At 43.0% G+C, this 25,199-nt stretch overlaps 2 protein-coding genes and 1 long non-coding RNA gene across 6 annotated transcripts in view; 2 read left to right on the top strand and 1 right to left on the bottom strand.

The window, feature by feature from the left end:
• Positions 1–1,818, top strand: part of TULP1 (TUB like protein 1) — a 45,312-nt gene extending 43,494 nt beyond the window's left edge. For both annotated transcript variants that reach the window (XM_060773197.2, XM_060773196.2), the window contains exon 14: positions 1,126–1,818. In XM_060773197.2, the coding sequence (XP_060629180.2) occupies positions 1,126–1,259 (134 nt within the window). In that variant the 3' untranslated portion in view covers positions 1,260–1,818. The remainder of the gene's footprint in view (positions 1–1,125) is intronic.
• A 9,392-nt stretch (positions 1,819–11,210) lies between these two features.
• On the bottom strand, positions 11,211–20,132 carry LOC137096995 (uncharacterized). Its single transcript, XR_010909882.1, has 3 exons — positions 19,025–20,132; positions 15,130–15,214; positions 11,211–11,991 (listed from the first exon to the last, which is right to left on the bottom strand). It is a non-coding gene; the product is annotated as an uncharacterized lncRNA (long non-coding RNA).
• Positions 20,133–20,136: 4 nt separating this feature from the next.
• The window catches only part of TEAD3 (TEA domain transcription factor 3), a 95,446-nt gene continuing 90,383 nt past the window's right edge, over positions 20,137–25,199 (top strand). For all 3 annotated transcript variants that reach the window (XM_060773200.2, XM_060773201.2, XM_060773198.2), the window contains exon 1: positions 20,137–20,412. The gene's annotated coding sequence lies outside the window, so the exon portion shown is untranslated. The remainder of the gene's footprint in view (positions 20,413–25,199) is intronic.

Here is a 25,199-nt window from a genome sequence, read left to right as displayed (position 1 = left end):
TCTTTGCACCTAGAAATACAAAGTCTGTCACGGCCTCCACGGTTTCTCCCTCTATTTTCCAGTTGTCAATCATTCTTGTTGCCATAATCTTGGTTTTTTTGACGTTTAGCTGCAAGCCAGCTTTTGCGCTTTCTTCTTTCACCTTGATTAGAAGGCTCCTCAGCTCCTCCTCGCTTTCGGCCATCAGAGTGGTGTCATCTGCATATCTGAGGTTGTTCATGTTTCTTCCAGCAATTTTCACCCCAGCTTTGCATTCATCCAGCCCCGCACATCGCATGATGTGTTCTGCATACAAGTTAAAAAGGTTGGGTGAGAGGATGCAGCCTTGCCGTACGCCTTTCCCAATCTTGAACCAGTCTGTTGTTCCGTGGTCAGTTCTTACTGTTGCTACTTGGTCCTTGTACAGATTCCTCAGGAGGGAGACAAGGTGGCTTTGTATGCCCATCCCACTAAGAACTTGCCACAATTTATTATGATCCACACAGTCAAAGGCTTTAGAATAGTCAATGAAGCAGAAGTAGATGTTTTTCTGAAACTCCCTGCCTTTCTCCATTATCCAGCGGATATTGGCAATTTGGTCTCTCGTTCCTCTGCCTTTTCTAAACCCATCTTTACCTTAAATATTTGAAAATTACAGTCCAGTTCTTCAAGTGTATAAACATCTAAAGAAATGGACCGTAGTCCTCAGGAACTCAAGTTGAAATAAATATTAGTCTTAAATGTGTCATAGGACTATCATTGTTCTTCCGGAGCAGACCAACATGGTTTTGAAAAGTAAACACTGCCAGTGTTTGAGCTCATGTTGGTACACAGCCAACCTGTTTTATGCATAGGAGTGCCATACAGTCAATAGCCAAACCACTTTACATCCCATGTCACATCATTCCTTCATGTGATCCTCATGTTGAGATGTCAGTTCCAGAATTATTGTACTAAAATACCAAAAAAAGAGAATGGGAAAACAAGGGTTGAATCTCCACTTAGCTATGGAAAGAGTCCTTTGTTTAATTTTGCCATGCCAGGAACAAAGAACCAAAAGGCGCCCTTAATTTTTATGTATTTATTTAGCATTGTAGCAAGATCTCGTGCTATTGAACTGATTGTACCTTATCTCTTATCCTACAGCTGACTACATCGTCTTGCAGTTTGGCCGTGTTGCTGATGATGCTTTTACCCTGGATTACAACTACCCACTTTGTGCTGTGCAAGCCTTTGCCATTGCCCTGTCCAGCTTTGATGGGAAGCTGGCCTGTGAATAGTACGCCTTGGATTTCATTGTACTGAATTTGAGCCAGCAAGACAAACTCCTATTTCCACGGACTGGCCATGGAAGAAAAGAATTTGCTTGATAATATAAGGCAACTGTGAAGACGTGAACAGGAATAACAGTTTAACTAGTATAGCTACATATTGCCATGGCACAACGAAAGAATCAAAGCAGGAAAATATGTTATTTATAGTTTGTTTAGCATGGCAACACCATATGCACACATGTGTCCTTGGCCTTTTGAATGAAACAGTACTCAAACCTAGCGAAATGCTGGTTTAAAAGACAATGTTTTGCATTGTGACTCTAGGAAATGCTCTTTTTTTGGCATTCTCTGTTAATTTACTCATTATCGGGGGACCACTTCTTGTACATACATAGCTAATTATCAACACTAGCTGTTGTTTGAATCTATGAGCTTTTCTTTTTCTTTTCTTAGATTATTTGCAGGATAAGTAGGTGGTTTTGTTTGGTAATCTACAATTTACATGGGAAAATAATACTTTTTCTGTATTGATAATGGTCAATAAAAGAACAATTTGTGGGAGAAACTCCGGTTTGTTTATTTGAAAATCATGGCCTGCTCAGCCTATCAATGAATTGGTGTCAATGGAGGCTTTTGAAAGCTTCACTTCAGTGGGAGGGGAGGGTTTTTTTTTACCTTTCCAGCAGCAATCCTGTGTTCCTACTCCACACAATGCAATTAGGCTTTTAAAAGCCACTGTTGACACCAATGGAAACGTTCTTTAAGGTGCACCACAGTATAAGAGACAGGAAATTAGGCCAGCATGACAGTGGCAGTCAAATGGCAACTTGGAGCTGTATCTGGCCTCTTGAACACAGGCCTCCCAGTCATGCACTAGAACCTCCTAAAGACTCACCTAGTTGGTTATAAATACATGAATTGCTTCTTATGGGGTCTGATAAAGTTGGAGTGAGATATGACATTTGGATGGTGTATTCTAAACAGTGACAACTATAATTAAAGGGACAGCATGAAGAATGCACTTGTTTATATATAATATGCACACTCTAATACTTTTGAAGTTTGAATTTTTTCAAGAGAGCAGGGTTTCCTCAATTGAAGACTTCAGTTATTTTGTAACATGTGTGTTTACACATATACATGTTGTCACACTAGGCAGAAAACTACACCATGATGCTCCTGCATAGAAACTCAGTTTTCTTTGTATTGTCGAAGGCTTTCATGGCCAGAATCACTGGGTTGTTATAGGTTTTTTGGGTTGTATATAAAAACCCAATTTTCCAGTTTCCAACAAACCTCACAATCTCTGAGGATGCTTGCCACAGATGCAGGTGAAATGTCAGGAGATAATGCTTCTAGAACATGACCATACAACCCAAAAAACCTACAACACCTCAGTTCTCTTTATTTTTTTCAACCTAAACACATCCACCTTCTCTAAAATGGCTTCCTCTTTCCAAAACAACTTCTGCTAATTTCATTAGCATTTTAAAGATGATGGTCCAACAATTAATCTCACTGATAACTATCAATTTAGTTTAACAAAAGAATCCGCCTGCCCAGATGTTGTGCCTAAGTCATAGTCATTTGTCAGGTTTCAACTCCACCCTTTTTGAGTGAAGAATCACCCAACTCAACCTCAAGTCTCCTACTTGGGATACTCACTCCTTCTTATGCACGATACAGACACACAGGATATGTTAAGACCCTCATTATAAGGATTTATACCTATAAATAGGAGTGATTTAGCTAACAAAGAGCCTAGTCTATACATAAAACAAGAATCTCCTGTGCATATTCCATGATCTCAATAGTGTTTCTCTATTTTATTACTCCAGAGTGTTCCCTTCTGACCTGATAAATTATTCAGTCTCATCTCTCCTATTGTTATGTCATTAGGGAGAAACTAAAGATATTTTGTGCTAAAGATAATGTTACTGTGGAGCTCTGTCCTGAAGCAACAGTGCTTGGAGACTATTGCAACACATGGTGTAGTGTGTTAGAAGTCTGGGTCCCCATTCACCCATCCATATTCCACTACTGCAGCTCCCAAAGCGCCGTGACCATATTCAGAGGTGCAAATAGATGTTATTTGGTCTCCACTTACTGGAGGGAGGAGTTCAATCATCAATTTTTCATAGTTGACAGCAACTTTTGTGTCCCCTTCATTGTGAGCATTTATGAAGAGTGACGTCATGGTGACCCAGAAGTCTGTTCTGAGACCCAGCTGGAGCAGCTGAGTTCTTCTTCATTATCCATCCTCTTGTATTATGAAACACAATAAGCAAGACTACAAACCAAACAGGACTAGAAGGAGCCATTTCTTGGTTGAAGGAGAAGAAAGAACTGAAGTGACAGCCAAAGTGTTGCAGGAAGTGCTTGGTGACAATGACTCAAAAGGTGTGGTGCTCTTCTTTGTGAGTCATGGTGCAACACTTTGCAAGAGTATCGATGAGGAGTAGGATGATCCATTTTCAGAGGACACTTGCCCGCATGTGGGTTAATGCAGTGGTTTTATGTAGGTGTACTTAAATTTGGTGAGGACATGGATGTCGTTTAAGTAACTACAACTCTTTCTTCTACTGGGTTTCAATTGGACAGACCTTGCGAATTATCCTCCTATCCTGTTGCCTCTCTGTTATTGCTGTGAGATGTTAAATGCCTCCCTAGTCATGATGAATCATACATGTAGGTGTGGAAGGAAGGTTGGAAGATGTTTTGTACGTGTGAGCTATAATTAATTGTTATTGTTATTCTTATTAATTGTCTGAGAGAAGACACCTAACTAGCACAGTCCTGAAGGTTTCTGCCTTCTCTCCCTCCCCTACCCTGTGTTCCATCAAGGTAGTAATTTACAGTGACACACAATTTAATACTTTTTCTGATGGAAAATCCAACATTTTTGTTAGTTCTTTAAGAAACACCCATTACAACTTCAAAGTTTTATCATAGCTTGAAAACGTTTGTGAGTTTGGATTTTTTGAAAGGGGACCCCAACTCTTAGATCAATGTTTCTCAGCCTGGGAGGGTCCTGAGGGGTCGCCAAAGACCATCAGAAAATATAATATTTTCTGTTGGTTATGCGGGTTCTGTGTAGAAGGTTTGGTCCAATTCTATTATTGGTGGGGTTCAGAATGCACTTTTATTGTAGGTGAACTATAATTCCAAGCAGCAACAACTTCCAAATGTCAAGGTCTATCTCCCCCAAACTCCACCAGTGTTCACATTTGGGCATATTGAGTATCCGTGCCAAGTTTAGTCCAGATCATTATTGTTTGAGTCCACAGTGCTCTCTGGATGTAGGTGAACTACAACTCCAAAACTCAAGGTCAATGCCCACCAAACCCTTCCAGTATTTTCTGTTGGTCATGGGAGCTATGTGTGCCAAGTTTGGTTCAATTCCATCATTGGTGGAGTTCAGAATGCTCTTTGATTGTAAGTTAACTATTATCCCAGCAACTACAACTCTCAAGGGAGCCTCCGGTGGCACAGTGGGTTAAAGCACTGAGCTGCTGAGCTTGTTGACCAAAAGGTTGCAGGTTCGAATCCAGGGAGTGGCATGAGATTCCGCTGTCAGCCCCAGCTTCTGCCAACCTAGCAGTTCGAAAACATGCAAATGTGAGTAGATCAATAGGTTCCACTCCAGTGGGAAGGTAATGGCGCTCCATGCAGTCCTGCCTGCCACATGACCTTGAAGGTGTCTATGGACAACGCTGGCTCTTTGGCTTAGAAATGGAGATGAGCACCACACCCCAGTTGGAGAAGACTGGACTTAATGTCAGGGGAAAACCTTTGCCTTTACCTACAGCTCCCAAATGACAAAATCAACCTCCACCCCACCAGTATTCAAATTTGGGCGTATCAGGTATTTGTGCCAAATTTGGTCCAGTGAATGAAAATACATCCTGCATATCAGATATTTACATTACAATTCATAACAGTAGCAAAATTACTGTTATGAAGTAGCAACTAAAACAATTTTATGGTTGGGGATCACCACAACTTGAGGAACTGTTTTATATGTTTTTAGTGTGCATTTAATTTTTAATTTTTAATCTTTGACTTAATGTATTTTAACTGTTTGTTATTCAAAGACATTGAATAGTTGCCATATGTAAATCTGCCTTGAGTCCCCTTCAGGGTAGAGAAAGGTGGGATACAAATAGAGTAAATAAAAAACTGTATTAAGGGATCACAGCATGAGGAAGGTTGAGAAACTCAGTTCTTGTGGGTTTTTTTGGGCTATAAGGCCATGTTCTAGAGGCATTTCTCCTGACGTTTCGCCTGCATCTATGGCAAGCATCCTCAGAGGTGAGGTCTGCTGGAATTGGGGAAAAAGGGGTTTATATATCTGTGGAATGACCAGGGTGAGACAAAGGGCTTTTGTAAGTTGGGCTAGGTGTGAATCTTTCAACTGACCACCTTGATTAGCATACAATGGGCTGACTGTGCCTGAAGCAAACCCTTCTTGAAAGGTGATTAGATGTCCCTGCCTGTTTTTCTCTCTGCTGTTTTTGCTGTTGCAATTTTAGAATTTTTTAATACTGGTAGCCAGATTTTGTTCATTTTCATGGTTTCTTCCTTTCTGTTGAAATTGTCCACATGTTGGAAAGAGATATCGAAAATTGAGGTTACTCAAGTCAAATATACATTCAGATTTATTCTCTTTGAACATTCATTTTGAAGATACGTACTGTTATAGTTTCATTAAAGTTGCATGAAGGTCTCATGTTTCATAGGCACAAATCAGTTTGTTGGTACCATGGCTGAAACGTGGAGAGTTTTTCTACTTCAAGGAAGCCTGCTCCTATCCATCCATGCTTCCAATCGACTCTTTCTGAATTGAAAGAACTATACGACTTCTGTTTGACAAGGCTTTAGTTATGAAATGTGACTTGTGAACTGTGATTTTCAGTCATGCTTGGTGTCTGCTTATAGCCAAATTCTGAGGGATATATTAGCAGAGGAGTTGCAAAATTCCCTTTAAGTTTTCAGAAAGATGAGTCAGAAACCTATTCTTGATCCTTTCAATGTAAGATAATTTCCCTCTGTTTAAAACAACAACAAAAATCCAATAGGTTGGTGTTATCTGTTATAAGCTTGGACAAAAGCTACAGATTTGCAAAATTATTTATTTATATTCCGCCTTTCTAACCCTGCAAGGGACTCAGGGCGGATTACAATGCACATCTACATGGCAAACAATGTCATTTAGACATACAACATACTGTATATAGACAGATACAAAGGCAATTTAACATTCCAGCTTTTAAAGCTTCATGAGGGTATGCTCGGTTCCTGCCACAGGGGGAGCTGCCACTTCACCATCCACTTGTGACACCGGGTCCTTTGATGGAGTACTTCCTCATTCTTCTTCATGCTGCTGGAAGGTTTTGTGGTGTTGTAAATTAGTTAAACTAGCCTCCCTGCTTAAAGTGGTACCTACATTTCTTACTTGATGAGGCAACTGTCTTTCGGGCTGTATAGATCAACAGCAAGCTAGACTATTAATGGTCAGGAGCTTACTCTGATCCGGGCTGGCTTCGAACTCATGACCTCTTGGTCAGTAGTGATTTAATGCAGCTGGCCACAGCCTGGTCCAAATAGTCAGGTCAAGACATTGTGCAAGATTTTTCCAACCTGTGATAGGACTATGAACAAGTATCCCAGCCCATCAGTTTGGTAGAGCCTTTCAAAAACAAAATAAACATAAAGTTGTTAATAAAGTTGTTGCATCGGATTGAGCTATCATTCTTCAAATTAACATCCCTGCTGATTTTTCTAAGTCTGTAAAGCAGAAACTTCAGTGCTTAATAATATTTTTCAAAATTATTCAATAGATTTAGATGGAGGCTATGTAACTCAAGGAGAACTTAACTGACTTTTAAATTTTGTAAATGGTTATCAGTTACATAGCTTCCCAGCCCCTTGTATCTGCATTTGGGGGGCGTTTTATTTATTGCTTGAGCTGTTCCTGATGTACAATTCCAGGAACATACATGTAGCCATAAAATATAATGGGTGAACACAACTCTCACCATTACAAAACGGTGCTATTCTATGAATACCTTTAATGGTGTACAGTCTTTCTGTTTAGAGCTAGGGCATAGATGGACTCAAAGACAATTACAAGTTGTCTTTGAATCAGGATTTTGAAAAAAAAAATACACTGACAGCAAGTAGCTGAGGCATTACTTACTCTAATTAATGTTTATCTTGAATATTTCCATTTACACGCAGCACCACAATTATTTTTAAAATCTGGAAATTAAGTTGGTCAAAATGCTTTGTTGTAGATAGCTGAGGCTAAGGGCCCTTTCACACATCCATGTAATCCAAAATATCAAGGCAGATAATCCACAATACCTGTGTTTAACTGGGTTATCTGACGGCCCATCCAGACAGTACCTTTTCCCAGACGCTTCCGCAGCAAACAGGAGGGTAGCCAGACGCCATTCCCTATAAACCCAGAAGCAATTGCTACAAATGTAAAAGACATGAGATTTCCAGTTATAGGAATATTGTTGTTTTGAGCTGATTATCCGGATCTTTGCATGTCTGTATGTCCATGCAATCAGAAATCACGGGAATTTTTATCTGGGGTTGTTCCTGGGTTATAGACACTTGTTCCTGAGTGGTCGGTTCCTAAAAAGAAGGTGAGACTTGAGTAAAAGGCAAAAACTTTCTTTGTGTGCTAGAAACTTTATGAAACATGACGAGGACACAGTTTCTCTGGGCTGCACACAGAATGGAATTTTGCGGTGATCTGCATAACCGGATCTCCACATATCCACATACCTGCATCTCACAGGTTTTTAAAAAACTGCTGGTTTCTAGTGGAAGGCCTGCAGCAGCCATCTTGGGAGACTCTAAATCTCGGAACAAAGCTTCAAGTTCGGAGAAAGGAGGCAGAAATCTCGGGACCAACAGGCCTGTATGTAGACCTCTCCTGAAATCCCAGGGTATTTTGCCCCTCACTAAAACCCATGATTCAGTGTTGTCTGGAAGTGCCATGATTCAACACTGCCATATAATCCAGTTCAGTATGAATTTTATACAGCTGTGTAGAAGGGGCCTAAGAAATGGAGTCTGGCTGAAGGCAGTTCACGATCAAGGCAGATTTTGAATAGAACATAATTCAGGCTGCTTCTACACTGTAGAATGAATGCGGTTTGACACCACTTTAACTGTCATGGCTTAGTGTTATGGAATCAAGAAAGTTGTCGTTTAGTGAGGCATCTGCACTCTTTGGCAGAGAAGACTAAAGCCCTTGTAAAACTACAGTTCCCAGGATCCCATAGCAATGTGCCATGGTAGTTACAGTGGTGTCATACAGAATTAATTTTATAATGTAGACACACCCTAAGCCTCTCAACCACATTTGTCATAAGCTGATGGACTGTGGGGGGAAGAAGCTAATAAATTATGAGTTCCCCTTTCTTCCCTCCTTGTATCCTATTTGCAAGTCAAAAAAAGATTTCCAACAACAAAGACCCAAAGTCTCCATTTGGAATTGATTAGTGATGAACAGAACCATGCAATTTGCATTGCAGTAAATGTTTTGAATTAAAATGAGTTTTCTACTGTAATGGAGATAAATGTGTTTTACAGAAGTACATTTCGATGGTTCATAAATAGCATGACTGCCAGGGAATGATGGAATGGCCTCCAAAACATCTGGAAGTCCACAAGTTGTAGGATGCCAAACTAGGGGCAAAAGTAAAACACAACTATAGCTGGGCATGATCTGGATTATATGGCAATGTAGGAGAGGTCTGAGTCTACACAAATAATCCAGTTCAAAACAGATAATCTGGATTTTATATGGAAGTGTATACATACTTTTATATGGAAATGCATACACTTGTTTAAACTGGATTATTTGTGTAGACTCAGGCCTCTTCTACATTGCCATATAATCCAGATTATCAAAGATGATAATCCATATTATCTGTTGAACAGGATTACATGAGTCTACACTGCCAGATAATCCAATTCAAAGTAGATAATCTGGATTGTATATAGCTGTGTAGAAGGGTCCTCATATAATCCAGTTCAAAGTGGATAATGTGGATTATAAAATGTGATAATCTGGACTATACGGCAATGTAGAAGGGGCCTAAAATAAGGTAATCCCAATTATTTAATATGAGCTAAACTTAGAATATTCATAGAAATTTGTAATACCCCAGTTTATCTTCTAAAATGGAGCGAAATAAAGGCATTTTTACACATTACATTACCTCACAAACTTCTGAGAATGCCTGCCATAGATGCAAGTGAACATCAGGAGAGAATGCTTCGGGAACATGGACATATAGCCCTAAAAACTCACAACAACCCATTACATTATCATTATACAAGATAATTCTTGGAGATGTGCTTACCTAGAAGTAAGACTGGATTGACACTGCTCTATATCCCAGGATCTGATCCCAGATTATTTGACAGTGTAGACTCATATAATCCAGTTTAAAACAGATAATATGGGATCAGCTTCTGGGATATAGGACAGTGTAGATCTAGCCTCAGATACATTAAACACAATGAGGTTTACCTCCTGGTAGACATGTACAGGATTACACTCTAATAGTGTTTCAATAATGTAATATAGTAAGCAGAATAGAGCCATGGTGAAGTCCAATGTATGTTTAAATGAAAAGGAGGATTGTACTTTTAGTGTGGGAAAATATATAAGAAACTCCACTACAGTCTTTCAAAAATGTCAGATTGAGCAGATGCCTCCAATTTATTCTGTGCATTAAGCAGAGATCAGCCCGTGGACAAAAACGATGATATCACTGACTATACCACATATTTAGTAAAATACTGCAAGGAATTGTGCTTTGGAAAGCAGCTCCAAATGGACTTTGCAGTACTTCTCAAAATTTGGATTTTTTTTAAAAGGAGGGGCATTTTTTTGGCACCTGAACATTAATTTTGCAGTTATGAATTTGGAGGGCGTTTTTATTTTCACAACTAGTAAATATTTTTAAGGAATTCTTTTGAACTATTTTGAGGAAAGTAGTCAGTTTTCCAGAGCTGTAACTATTTTTGCTTAGGCTTGGATACAAGAAATATTATTTATAGTGCTATTAAACGTAGGTCTTTCATGTCAGAATTTGGAAACAGTAACTGCTGATCATGCTTCTGCAAGGAAAAGGAATGTTGGCCGTAAGTAAAACGGACCCCTGAAATGGCAAAAATACAGAAAGCAATATAAAAATCTGCTCCTGAAATATGTTTTTACAAAAGGTCTGGTCCAGTGAACATAGGGGCCTGGACTTAAGAACCTAGCATGCATCTACAATGTAGTATTAATGCAATTTGACGCCACTTCAGTTGCCATGGCCCAATACTTTTATTCATTTGAAGCAAATGTGGCATTGGGTTGTTGTAGGTTTTTCAGACTGTATGGCCATGTTCTTCTAGAAAATGGCCATACAGCCCGAAAAACCTACAACAACCCAATGATTCTGGCCATGAAAGCCTTTGACAATAAATGTGGCATTATTAGAAACTTATATAAGACTGATTTTTCCCTAGTCCTACTTAACCAGAGGGTGCATCTACACTATCGAATTAATGCAGTTTGACATCACTTTAATTGCCATGGCTCAGTACTATAAAATCATGGGATTTGTAGTTTTACAAGGACCTTTTCTGCTAAAGAAGGCTGCTGCCTTGCCAAACCACCTCTCTTAAGAGCCATGGCAGTTAAAGTGGTGTCAAACTGCATTAAGTCTATAGTGCAGATGAAATAGAGCAGTTCAAAATTGCTGTGGACAGTGAGATCCAGGCTGTGGATACTGGAACCTGAGGCGTGGATACCAAGTCTGATAAATGGCAACTGGCACCAGCGATCAGCCATTCTTGTGAGTCCGTGCACCTGGCAAGCCTGAAATAAAGCTCACCAAGTTGAAGAAGCCACAAAGGTATTTTATTCAATCAGGTGAATACAAGCTTGTGGTAATCCACCAAAATAAGCTAAGACACAGTAAAATCCAAAACAGTCATTTTTATATACAATGCTACCCTTTGGAATTCCCGCTCCTGCCCAGTTGTACCCGGCTTCGCTCAGATTGGCTGGGCTCTGATGACATCAGGAGGAGTTTTCCGTAGAGGCGGGAGTGCAGTACCCGCCAGCCAATGGGAGAGTGTTCCTCACTCTTGATGTAGATTTTCCTCTGTCAAATGGCTGAAGTGGGGATGGCAGGTCCAGAAGACAAAGGTGCTGGAATGAGTCCTGAATGGATTATGTGGTTCCAGCAAGGGGCAAACAATAGGGGCTATCATGTCCCAAGAGCTTTTGTTGTTGCAATGATTGGAAAAAATGAGTCCCCAGTCCATGGGTGCAGCGCCGTGGGCACTGAATGTCCAAAGAGTCCAGGCAGAGGTATTATTCATCCTGATAGGATCAAGTGGCAAGTTGCTGGGAAAGGGAAATGTTATTGTGTGACAACAGGTCATAGCCTTCTCATCCTTGGGAACTGCTATGCCAGGTGATGAGTGTTATTGTATGTCCAAATAGCTGCACAAAGGATGGCGGCCCATCAACCTGGATCTTGTTGTCCTTGGCACAGCTGGAGTTCTATGGGGCTAGTAGAATTGGACTAACCCAGAGGTGAAGGGTGACTGAATCCAGTTTTGTGTAAATGAAGTCCAGGTAGGCAGCTGGCTCGCCCTCCCGAGGTCAGTAGGTGAAACCAAAAGGTCATCACAGGAGTCGGTGGCAAAGCTTTTCCAAAAGTTAAATTTGAGATATTAAGCAACACACATAAGGGACCCTCAGATATTGGGGGAACTTGTTAATCTGGAGATCTGGTATTCACAATGAGCAGAAAACACACTCGCATGGGGTTCACGAATTCCCAGGGGGACCAATTAATCTAGAGACCCTGGAGACCCATGGGGAAGAAAGTAAAAGAAAGGAAAAAATAGAGAAAAACATATACATAAGGGCCCGCGGATGGTGAGGGAACCTAATAGACAGGTTACTTGGGACTCACCAAGAAGGGGAAACGAACAGAAGGGATCTGCAGATAGTAGGGGAAACCCACTGGGCTTCCATATCCATGGGGATATGGAAGTGATAATTATGGGATTTTGAGTAAGGTGCAAGGAAGGGAGTTATTGATAGGCAAGATGATAGGTACAAAGGAAAACGTGAAGTTTGGCAGTTAGCAAGGCTCCCAGGAGGACTGGGATACCTAGGGAATCAGGACTTAGAGAAGGGAATTTATGGGTCTAAGAGGAAGCGTAAAGCAAAGATCTGCGGATACTGGGGGAGGGGTGATCAGTTTTTGTATCCACAGGTGTGGCAAACAGAGTTTCTGAGTTAGGAGATGAAAGGTTAGGCGATTTGAGGACAAGGAAGCATGGAGGATGATCAGTGGGGAGAAATAAAGGAAAATATGGCACTTTGAGATTGTTTGGAATCCTAACAGGGCTGAAGGGTGGCAGATGAGATTGAGGTGACTCAAGGTCGACTAGAGGAAGGGGCAATGAGCTAGCCCCTCCTTGGGACCCGTGGATGGGCGTTGAGGGCTGTGGGCCATGTCGCCCAGTCCACTGCTGGCCCGGTCCAGGACTGTGGAAGTGGGGAAGAAAAAGATCCAGGAGGCAAAAAGAGAGGCAGAGAAGTGAAAATCTGAGGGTTAGAAACAGTATATTTAAGGTTATGGGGGCTTGGAGAGTCTCCTGAGTACTGGTGGTTGCTGTTGGGCTCCTCCAGACCTCTGGCCATTTGCATAATTTATTTCATTAAAAAATAAATGCCGTGTTAACCTGTGGAATGCACCGCTGTGGTATGAAATCTATAAATTTAATATTTTTACCCATTTGTCTGTGCTTGTCATCACAGATACACCCTCTGAGGCTGGTTAAATGGAATTGGGGGGAAATCAGGTTTAAATAAGCTTCTAATAACACTATGTTGCAAAATTTGAAAACTGTTCTGTTCCTATTTCGAAAGTGCTATTTCCTGTTTAATTATGTGGTACTTACTTGGAAAATAGTTGTGCTACTCCAGAAACTTCTTTTTTATGGCTGCTACAAACTATGTGGAATTGGTCGAGAATGGATCTGTTTCATCACACTAGAGAAAAACTCCATTTAAAATCCAGTTTCTGCCTCCTGCAGAATTCTGGGGTTTGTAGTTTAGGGAGGAGCCTTTAACAGCCTCACTAAACTACAAATCCCAGAATTCTGCAGGAGGCAGCAACCGGATTTTAAGTGGATTTTTTTCCTCCTGTGTGATGAACTTGTAAATGAGATATGCATTGAAAAACTATAGCAAAAAGTGCTGCAGGAGGTCCTACAAAAAGTCTGATAAACTTTCCCCCTGTTTTTATGATATATCCAATTAGGAAATGACATCCCTGACCCAGGAACAAAAACCGTGTAATGTCACATCTGCTTCAACTAAATATGACATTGGGTTGCTGTAAGTTTTTCGGGCTGTATGGCCATGTTCTAGAAGCATTCTCTCCTGATGTTTCGCCAGCATCTAGGGCAGGCATCCTCAAAGGTTGTGAGTTCTGTTGGAAACTGATCTCACAATCTCTGAGGATGCCTGCCACAGATGTAGGCAAAACATCAGGATAAAATGCTTCTGGAACATAGCCAAACAGCCCGAAAAACTTACAGCAATCCTGTGATTCTGGCCACGAAAGCCTTTGACAATACATTAAATGTGATATTATTACCCATGGTGGTTAAAGCATTAAATCTACAGTGCAGCTCAGGCATGGGTAAACTTGGACCCTCCAGTTGTTTTGGGCTATTAGGAATTGTGGGAATCGCAGTCCAAAACACCTGGAGGGCCCAAGTTTGCCCATGCATCCAAAGTCTGAAGATGTTTGCTCTTAAAAGCGGCAAATCTGAAGCCGTATCCATTTCCCGCAGCCCGCTTCTTGGCGAAGAGTGGAAGAAAACACAGATTCAGTTCTTGTGGGATTTTTCGGGCTATATGGCCATGTTCTAGAGGCATTTCTCCTGACGTTTCGCCTGCATCTATGGCAATGCCTCTAGAACATGGCCATATAGCCCGAAAAATCCCACAAGAACTGAGTGATTCCGGCCATGAAAGCCTTCGACAAAACACAGATTTCCAACGTCTGGCCGACTTCCTCCTCTCTTCTTGGCTTCGCTGATTGTAATCAATTGCCGCCGCGGCCTCTAGAGGGCGCTGCAGCGGGAGGCTCGGATGGAACAGGGCGCAGCGCGTGACGTCACCGGCAGAGTGCAAAGGCTGTGATTGCCCCTCCAGTTTCGCCTCCCCCTCCCCAATCTCCAAACACACAGCGAGCCCCCCTTTCTCTCCCTCGCCCTCTTCCCCCGGGGCTGGAGACGATCGCCACCCGCCCAACCTGTTCCAGACAGGTTAGGCCAGCCCAGGAGGGCCGTTTAAGACAGCAGGTCCTCCAAAAGCCCATCCCTTTTTGGAAAACTCCTGCAACCCAGGCGGGTTTCTCTCCTTTCTCCTCCCTCCCCCACTTCCAGAATAAAAGGAAGTCCACATTGGGTCCCAAATCCTACCTGTGCACCTTAGAGGTTGAGAAAAGAAAGTTGGCAACACAAAGACTAAGGGTGCATCTTCACTGTGGGATTAATGCAGTTTGACACCACTTCTAACTGCCATGGGAGTTGTAGTTTGGTGAAAATCTGGCACTTATTGGCATTGTAAAACTACAATGACAATGCACTTTGATGCCACTTTAACTGATATGATATCAGTTAAAGTGGTAGTTTCATAAGGTCTTTAGCCTCTGCCGAAGAATGCTGGTGCCTTGCCAAACTATAACTCCCAGGATTCTGTAGCATTGAGTCTTGGCAGTTAAAGTGGTGTCATACCACAGTGGGTTAAAGCACTGACCTGCTGAACTTGTTGACCGAAAGGTTGCAGGTTCGAATCCAGGGAGCGGCGTGAGCTCCCACTGTTAGCCCCAGCTTCTGCCAATCTAACAGTTTGAAAACATGCAAATGGGAGTAGATTAATAATTACCGCTCCGGCGGGAAGGTAATAATAATAATAATAATAATCTTTGTCGAAGGCTTTCATGGCTGGAATCACTAGGTTCTTGTGGGTTTTTTCGGGCTATAGAGTCATGTTCTAGAGGCATTTCTCCTGACGTTTCGCCTGCATCTATGGCAAACATCCTCAGAGGTTGTGAGGTGAGGATGCTTGCCATAGATGCAGGTGAAACGTCAGGAGAAATGCCTCTAGAACATGGCTCTATAGCCCGAAAAAACCCACAAGAACCTAATAATAATCTTTATTTATACCCCGCCACCATCTCCCTAGTGGGGACTCGGAGCGGCTTACATGAGGCCAAGGCTGAACAACAAGTTACAATAAAAATAAAATCAAAACACAACTGAAAACTCAAACAGTAATCAGCAACATCATAATAAAATAAAACATGTAAATACATAACAATGTAAAGTTACAATAGACGCAATCATGGTAATGGTGCTCCATGCAGTCATGCCGGCCACATGACCTTGGAGGTGTCTACGGACAACGCCGGGTCTTCAGCTTAGAAATTGAGATAACCACACCCCAGAGTCGGACACGACTGGACTTAATGTCAGGGGAAAACCTTTACCTTTACGTTACTGCATTCATTCTACAGTGTAGATGCACCCATTGAGGTTTGCAGCAAAATAATTCATCAACGAAGTCTGTATTCCATACTATGAAATCATGGCAGTTTGGCAACATATTATCATAGCTCAATGCTAAGGCATTTTGGTATTTGTAGTTTTGTGAGAGATTGAGCCTTCTCTGTCACAGGTCTGATGCCACAGCAAACTATACGCCCCAGAGGATGGAGCCGTGACAGTTAAAAGGATGTCGAACCCCTATGATTATGCAGTTTGGATAGTCCCTAAGAGTGCATTTACAGTGCAGTCTGACATCACTTTAACCCCTATGGCTCAATGCTATGGAATTCTGGGAGTTGTAGTTTGGTGAAAGGTATCAGCACTCTTTGGGAGAGAATGCTAATGACTTTGTAAAACTACAACCCACATAATTGTGTGGCATTGAGTCACAGTAGTTAAAGTGATGTCAAATTGCATTAATTCTACTGTGTAAACACACCCTAAGTCTAGTTCCTCAGATGCATGGAATGAAGTGCCTTGGAACAGTTAGTATGCTTCCAATTTCGTTTTCTTATTTTGTCTCTGAGATGCTACAAGTTGGCCTGGTGCAGTGATTTGAGTGCTGGACTATGGGTGCATCTATACAACAATTATTGCAGCTTGATATGACTTTAACTGCAATGGATCAACACTATGGAACGATGGTGTTGTAGTTTTACAAGGTATTTAGCCTTTTCTGCCCAAGAGAACTGGTGTCTGGCAAAAGGAAAACTAGTATTCCATAGAATTGATCCAGGACAGGTAGTAAAACTGCATTCTTTCTACAGTGTAGAGAAGACATAGGCAAACTTCAACCCTTAAGATGTTTTGGACTTCAATTCCCACAATTCCAAACAGCCAGAAGGAATTATTGAACAGCCTACTGACCCTCCTCTTGTTGAACAGTGGAACTCTCTGCCTCAGAGTGTGATGGAAGCTCTTTCTTTGCATATTTTAAAGCAGAGGCAGGATGGACATCTGTTGGGAGTGCTTTTTTGTGTTTTTCCTGCATGGCAGGGGGTTGGAATGAATGGCAATTGTGGTCTCTTCCAAGTATGATTCTACGTTGGGCGCTGGGATTCTCCCAATTTGGGGACTCAAGACACCCTCCTGGATTACTCCCCTGAAGAAAAACAAATCACTCTCCCTGAACCCACTGTAATAGTTAACCAAATTGGGCACAGGGACTTATCTAATAAAGTTAGTCCTCGAGTTACCATTATTTGACTCACAAACAACTCCTAGTTAAGGATGGTGAGACAACAGGAAGTACGAGAAATCTCCCTCTAGGATGGGAAATTCACTCCTGGAAGAGTTGGGGGGGGGGGTGTGTGTCTCCACTGAAGCTTTCTCACCAATCACCAATCCTTGTTTCCACAAACAACAACCCATTTTTTTCAAAATCCAATTGTTACAGTGACAGAAAGTGGGGTGAAATGTTCTGAACAGGGACAGAGTCAGCAAAACAATCACCACGGGGGTATTAACCTTTCCCCAAAGGTGTAGAGCAGGTATGGGAAATTTTTGGCCCTCCAGTTGTTTTCGACTTCAACTTCCACCATTGCTAACAGCTAGTTAGGGCCAAAGTTTTCCCATGCCCAGTGTAATCACACCCTGCCTGACCTCGGACAAGTCACACTCTCTCAGCCTCTGAGGGCATCAAAAGCAAAAATAAAAACAAATCAAAAAACAAACCGCTCTGAACAAATTCTGCCAAGGAATTCTGAGAAAACTCCTCTGAACAGATTCATCCACATACATGACTGGAGTTATACTTAAAATGCACTTGTTTCGATTTACATACAAATTCAACTTAAGAACAAATCCATAGAACCTATCTTGTTTGTAACTTGGGGACTGGCCCTATCGGCTGTTAGGAATTAAGGGAGTTGAAGTCCAAAATACCTGGAGGGCCAAAATGTACCCTTTAGGGAATAAGCCCATTGGCTGCAATAAGTTGTTGATCCCAATTCAAGATGCAGGCTCTAAGATCAGCCAGAGAGGCTCTCCTCTCACTCCTGCCACCATCACAAGCACAGTGGTGGGGACGAGGGAGAGGGCCTTCTGTTTTGGAAACTGCCCTGAGTCCCCTTGGGAAGATAGGGCGGTATACAAACAAAGATGATGATGATGATTAATAGTATTTGAAACACAACAAGATTAGTACACAGCAAACAAGATCACTCTGCTGGTTGTTGTATTGGATAACATGTCAGACACTTCCCAAGTGTCTAGGACTATGTGATGCATCAGTGAATAATGTGTCAAGATCCCAATAGGGTGGCCTTTTGCAGCTGACATATGGTAATTTTGTCAGCGCCGATTGTGTTTAAGTGCAGGCCAAGGTCTTTAGGCACTGCACCTAGTGTGCCAATCACCACTGTGACCACCTTGACTGGCTTGTGCCGGAGTCTTTGCAGTTTATTATTATTACTAGCTGTCCCCTGCCACGTGTTGCTGTGGCCCAGTCTGTGTATATGTTTTGTGTGTGTATATATGTGTGTGTATATATTTGTGTATATGTGTATGCATATATATGTGGTTTCACGCATGCATTGTAATGTATTTTTTAAATTTTGGGGCTTTTTTTAGTTTCTTCTGCGGTGTTTTTCAGTGTTTTTATGAGTAATGGTCACTCGATGGCCTGATAGGTGTATTGTGTCCAAATTTGGTGTCAATTTGTCCAGTGGTTTTTATATATTTATTTATATAAATTATGGAGCCCCCAGTGGTGCTGTGAGTTAAACCCTTGTGCCAGCAGGACTGAAGACCGATAGGTTGCAGGTTCAAATCCGGGGAGAGCGTGGGTGAGCTCCATCTGTTAGCTCCAGCTCCCCCTGCAGGGACATGAGAGAAACCTACAAGGATGGTAAAACATAAAAAACACCTGGGTGTCCCTTGGGCAATGTCCTTGCAGACGGCCAATTCTCTCACACCAGAAGTGACTTGTAGTTTCTCAAGTTGCTCCCGACATGAAAAGAAAATTATTATTATCATTATTATCATCATCATTATCATTATCTCTGAGAACCCCCGGTGGGTGCAATGGGTTAAACTCTTGTGCCGGTAGGACTGCTGACTGAAAGGTCGGTGGTTCGAATCCAGGGAGCGGGATGAGCACACACCTGTCAGCTCCAACTTCTCATGCTGAGACATGAGAGAAGCCTCCCATGGGATGGTAAAACATCTGGGTGTCCCCTGGGCAACATCCTTGCAGACAGCCAATTCTCTCACACCCGAAGTGACTTGCAGTTTCTCAAGTCATTCCTGATATGGAAAAAAAATATCATTATTATTATTATCATTATCTCTGGGATCCCCTGGTGGATGCAATGGGTTAAACTCTTGTGCCGGCAGGACTGCTGACTGAAAGGTCAGCGGTTCGAATCTGGGGAGCGGGATGAGCTTCCATCTGTCAGGCACTATAAGAGGGTTTTATGAGACCAGCCGCTCTTGTTGGAACTGTGTAGTAATGGTGAGACTGTGGACCATATTTTCGTTTTTGCGGACCACAGGTTGGGAACAACTGGGTTAAACCCTTGTGCCGGCAGGACTGCTGGGCAAAAAGTCAGTGGTTTGAATCTGGGGAACGGGGTGAGCTCCCGTCTGTCAGTTCCAGCTTCCCATGCGGGGACATGAGAGAAGCCTCCCACAGGATGGTAAAACATTTAGGCGTCCTCCGGGCAATGTCTTTGTAGACGTCCAATTCTCTCACACCAGAAGCGACTTGCAGTTTCTCAAGTTGCTCCTGATAAGAAAAAAATTATCTCGGGGGGGGGGGGGCTCCCTTTACATTGTCATATAATCCAGATTGTCAAATCAGATAATCCACATGATCTGCTTTGAACGGAGTCTACACTGGCACCGACTCCTCCAAGCAGATGATCAGGGTTGTGTCTGGCAGCGTGGAAGGGGCCCAAGTCCCCCGAAGGCCCTCTCCCCTCTTGCCTTCATGAGCTGGCCTTTTCCAGTAAATGCATCCCGTTTCCTCCCAGCCTCCCTCCCCCTCCGCGTCCTGCCCGAGGCAGAAAGACTCCCCCTCAGTGTTTGTGGGCGAGGGAGGGAGAGGGGCCAGTCCCTCCAGGGTCGGAGCGGAGGAAGGTGCCCTCCTCCTCTTCCTCCTCTTCCCTCTGCGCCGGTGAAGGAGGCTGTCCCTTCGGGCGGGGAGGCAGGCAGGCAGGCAGGCAGGGAGGGCGGGCGCTGGCTCCTTCTCTCCTTCCCTCCCTCTTTCCCTCCTTCTTTCTCTCTCTCTCTCTCTCTCTCCCTTCCCAACTTTCTGCTCCTCCCTCCCTTCCTCCCTCCCTCCTTCCTTCCTTCCTTCGCGCAAAACTTTCCCGACGCTCTCGCTCGGCGCCCGGCTCCGCTCCTCTCCGGAGACAACAAGCCTCTTTCGGCGGACCGCCTGCTTTTTGGCCCGGGTCTCCCTCTTCTCCAACCCCCGCCTTGTCAGCTCCTCCACAGAACCGGACCCGAACCTCGACGGCGAGGCCCCGCTCCCTCTTCAAAAGGCGAAGTGAGTAAGTCGAAGGAGTGAAGAAGGAGCGCACAAACAAGCGCTTCTCTCTCGCAGCCCGGCCTTGGGCAGCCCTTCCCTCCCTATTGCGCACTCCTGAAAGACCCCCCCCCCTCAGTTTCACAAAGGGGTGGGAGGGAGGGGGAGGGAGGGAGAGGGCCTTTCCCCGCCCCCTCCTTTTCTCCACATACTTGGCCTCCCCCGGACCCAGACCGCAACCTCAGCCCTTCTCCCCCTCTCTCTCTCTCTCTCTCTCTCTTTCTCAACTTCCTTCCCAAATAGTTGGTCTCACGTAAGGCAGAGAAGGGAGAGACCCCTCTTTTCTTTCCCTTTTGGCCCTGCCTTGTTGTTCCCTATCCAGGAAACTTCTTGATCCAACTCCTCTTCAAGCTTCTCTCCCTTCAACCCAAATATTATATCGTTTCTTCTTGTGCCTCTTTGGGGCGGGGGGGGGGGGTGACATCCTCCAGGCCCTTCCAGACAGGCCCTATCTCCCAGGATCTGATTCCAACAGACCTCACAACCTCTGAGGATGCCTGCCATAGATGCAGGTGAAACATCAGGAGAGAATGCTTCTGGAACATGTCCATACAGCCCGGAAAACTCACAACAACATTCTTCAGGCCCTTCCAGACAGGCCTTATTTCCCAGCATCTGATCCCAGGTTTTCTGCTTTACACTGGATTATATGAGTCCGCACTGCCAGATAAACCTGGGATCAGATCCTAGGATATAGGGCCTGACTGGAAGGGCTCTCCTTTGGGGTACAAGCTTCTCTCCTCTCACGCAGATTTTGGGGAGAAGCCTAATACGTTGTCCAACACTTTCATGGCTGGAATCATTGGGTTGCTCTGAATTTTCCAGGCTACATCGCCATGTTCCAGAAGCATTATCTCCTGACGTTTCGCCTGCATCTATGGGAGGCATCCTCAGAGGTTGTGAGGTCTACCTAGCTTCCAACAGACCTCACAACCTCTGGGGATGCCTGCCATAAATGCAGGTAAAACGTCAGGAGAGAATGCTTCTGGAACATGTCCATACAGCCCAGAAAACTCACAACAACATTCTCCAGGCCCTTCCAGGCAGGCCTTATTTCCCAGGATCTGATTCCAGGTTTTCTGCTTTACACCGGATTATATGAGTTCACACTGCCAGATAAACAAAGCTTAGGTTCAGATCTTAGGATATATGGCCTGTCTGGAAGGGCTCTTCTTCTCTCACTCAGATTTTGGTGAGAAGGCTAATGTAATGTCAAGGCCGGAGTCACTGGGTTGCTGTGAGTTTCCCAGGCTGTATGGCTCTGTTCTGGAAGCATTCTCTCCTGACATTTCACCCACATCTATGGCAGGCATCCTCAGGTTGTGAGGTCTACCTGGTTTCCAACAAACCTGACTGCCACAGATACAGGTGAAATGTCAGGAGAGAATGCTTCTGGAACAAGGCCATACAGCCCAGAAAACTCACAACAACCCAGAGAAGCCTAATGTTTTTCAAAAAAATATATACTTTCTCCTTGCTCATTATCCATGAAACTTTATTTCTCGAGTTTAAGCTTCCCTCCCCTCATCCAAGTTTTGAGGAGAAGCCTACTGTGTTAAAAAATACTGGGATTGTATACTTTCTTATTACTCGTCATCTAGACAAATTCTTGGGGTAACCCTCTCTCTTGGGGTACAAGGTTCTCTCTCCTCAGCAAGTTTTGAAACCCAAGGTTTTTCCAAAACAATATCATATTCTTTATTGTTGCGCCTTCTTTATGAAACTTTCTGGAGTTGCTCTTTTTTTAGTACACTAAATAATAATAATAATAATAATAATAATAATATATTTATATTCTGCCCTATCTCCTCAGGGGGACTCAGGGTGGAATCCAACATACAACAGCAAATATTCAATGCCTCATAAAGCACACAACTAGCAATATTATAATACCACCCCCCCCCCCAAAACCCCACATATGAAAACAACATTAGAACCCAACATATATAGGTTAAACTAAACTACAAACTTCTCTCCCCTTGCTAAGCTTTGCGGAACAGCCCAAGGCCCTAAACATATTATATATTTTCCACTTCAATCAGAGATATGTTGAAGTTGTGTTTTTCCCCTTGTTCTCTTGACTCTTGAATGCCTGTGATTCGGATTAATGTATTTATTGTGTTGTTGAAGGCTTTAATGGCCGGAATCACTGGGTTGCTGTGAGTTTTCCAGGCTGTATGGCCAGGTTCCAGAAACATTCTCTCCTGACGTTTCACCCACATCTATGGCAGGCATCCTCAGAGGTAGAGGAAGTCTGTTGATCCCTTTACCTCTGAGGATTCCTGCCATAGACGTGAGCGAAACGTCAGGAGAGAATGCTTCCGGAACATGGCCATACAGCCCAGAAAACTCATAGCAACCCATGTCTTTATTACGTTTTTTACTTTGATATTTTGGGGGTCGTTCCTAGCCTTTTGGTGTTTAACCCAGATTTTCTGTCGTATATGACGATAGTTGTGACTACTTTCCCCCTTTCCTTCTGAAGTTTTAAGACTTTGTTTCACAAACTTTTTATCCTTCTGGTGTGTAATCCAGACTTTCCGTCGTATATAGAGAAAGGTGTGATTTCCTCTCTTTCTTCTGAAGTTTTACGACTTTGCTTCACAAAAGTTTAGTTTTTTTGAAAAGTTTTTTTTATTATGATGGATGTAGGAGGGGATATCGTTTTTCAAAAATCTTTTGGTGTGTTTACTGGCAATTTGTGCCTGGGCCATCGGGCCACCGTGTTGACAACTCAGAGATTGCACAAACACATTTCCTCAATTAATTACCTTTTGTATGGGAGATTTGCGTAATGCTCTGTTTCTCATTCCATGGTCACGTGGATGACGACAAACACTTTTGTAGATTCATGTGCCTCTAAATGTATATACGGAAAGCTACAATTTGAAATGACAATAGTATTGGTATGACAGTGGTCAGGGTTAACCAATGCTGTATTCTATTTGGGAGAAATAGAGATGTTTTTGGAAAGTTTGTGTTGCTAGCATCCATAGTAGAGGAGTACTTTACTCTTGAAGCACCTTCTCATTTCTGAAAGTGCATCTGTAGCTGTACTATAGAAAAGTGTGTATCTATATCAGGCATGGGCAAACTTCTGCCCTCTGGGTGCTTTGGACTTCAACTCCCACCATTCCTAACAGCCTCAGGCTCTTTCCTTTTCCCCCTCAGCCGCTTAAGTCCAAAACATCTGGAGGGCCAAAGTTGCCCAAGGCTGATCTATACTCTATAATTTATTCAGTTTGCCATTATCTTAACTGCCATAGGTCAGTGCTATGGAACCATGGGAGTTGTAGTTTGACCAGACACCAGCCCTCTTTGGCAAAGAAGGTGAAGACCTTGTAAAACAGCATCTTCCGTGATTCCATCTCATGGAACTGTTGCAATTAACTGGTTGTCAGCCTGCATTAATTCTGTAGTGCGTAAATGCATCCTAAGTCAGTTGGATAGTTTGAAGGATAGAATGTTTTAGAGGCAGGCATTTCCCTGTTTTGTATGAACTTACATATGAACGGGCTAGGAAGGGATTACTGAGGGAAACCACACATTCCAGTGGGACTGGGACATCCTTTTGCAAATGAGGACAAGGCATTATTGAGATAGGCTTCTTTTTTGTTTCAAAGAGGGAAAATGTTTTGTACTGGATACTACTTTTTCATGGAGAGACTTTACAGCCAAGTTGCTGTTCAGTCACAGCCGTGCAGGGTTGGATCTATGGTTAATCACATGGACCCAAACATGTAAGAGCTTGCTCCAATCCGGAAACAACTGTCTTGAAAAATAGCACCTAAATCGCACTTTGTGTTGCTGAGCAGAATCACAGCTTCCAACGCTACTGCTTTGGAGGGGTCCATTGTCTTCAGGCAATGCCTTCAAGACCTATTTAAGGGATGTAAAAAAAAAAAAAGCAGTACCCTTCCAAGGCCTTCAGGTCAGTGATATATTTAATTTCTCTACTTTTCATATGGAGGAACTAAAGTAGGGATTTTTTTCCGTGTCAGGAGTGACTTGAGAAACTGCAAGTCACTTCTGGTGTGAGAGAGTTGACTGTCTGCAGGGGATGCCAGGATGTTTTACTATCCTGTGGGAAGCTTCTCTCGTGTCTTCACGACAAGCTGGAGCTGACAGATGGGAGCTCACCCCACTTCCTGGATTCAAACCGCTGACCTTTTGGTCAGCGGTTCTGTCAGCACAGGGGTTTAACCCCCGTGGTACATGGATCACCAGTGGTCCACAAGAACTAAAATATAGTCCACAGCCTCACCATTACTGTTGCAATGAGAGCGACTGGTCTTGCAAAACCCTCTTATAGTGCTGAGGATTATTAAATATGGTTTTATGTGGTCTGTATGTGGCACTTGGAGTGCTTCTGTGAGTCGCCCCGGGTCCCTTTGGAGAAATGGTGGCAGGGTACAAATAAAAAATTATTATTGTTATTTATCACTGGATGGTATATGTTCTGTATCAGAAACTAGAGCTGATGTGGTCTATCCAATGCAATTTTCTGAATCAGAACCCCAAATAACTGAACCAAATCTAAAGTTGACCAAAAACCAATTTTAATCCTTTTGATACTAATGTTGGAGAGTGGTCCCTGATCAAAGTGGCCCCTGGTCATGTGGTCCCTGGTCAAAAAAGTTTGGGAACCACTGGTTTAATCTATTGTGCCACCAGGGGCAAGGGGTGATGAGCCATGTTTCATCTTTTTCAGTGAGATACATACACCAACTGAAAAGAAGCTGGACTAA

Source organism: Anolis sagrei, chromosome 4 (genome assembly GCF_037176765.1).
Source record: "Anolis sagrei isolate rAnoSag1 chromosome 4, rAnoSag1.mat, whole genome shotgun sequence".
Taxonomy (NCBI): domain Eukaryota; kingdom Metazoa; phylum Chordata; class Lepidosauria; order Squamata; family Dactyloidae; genus Anolis; species Anolis sagrei.
The sequence above is the reverse complement of the archived record's forward strand: the minus strand, read 5'-3'. Positions and strand labels throughout refer to the sequence as shown.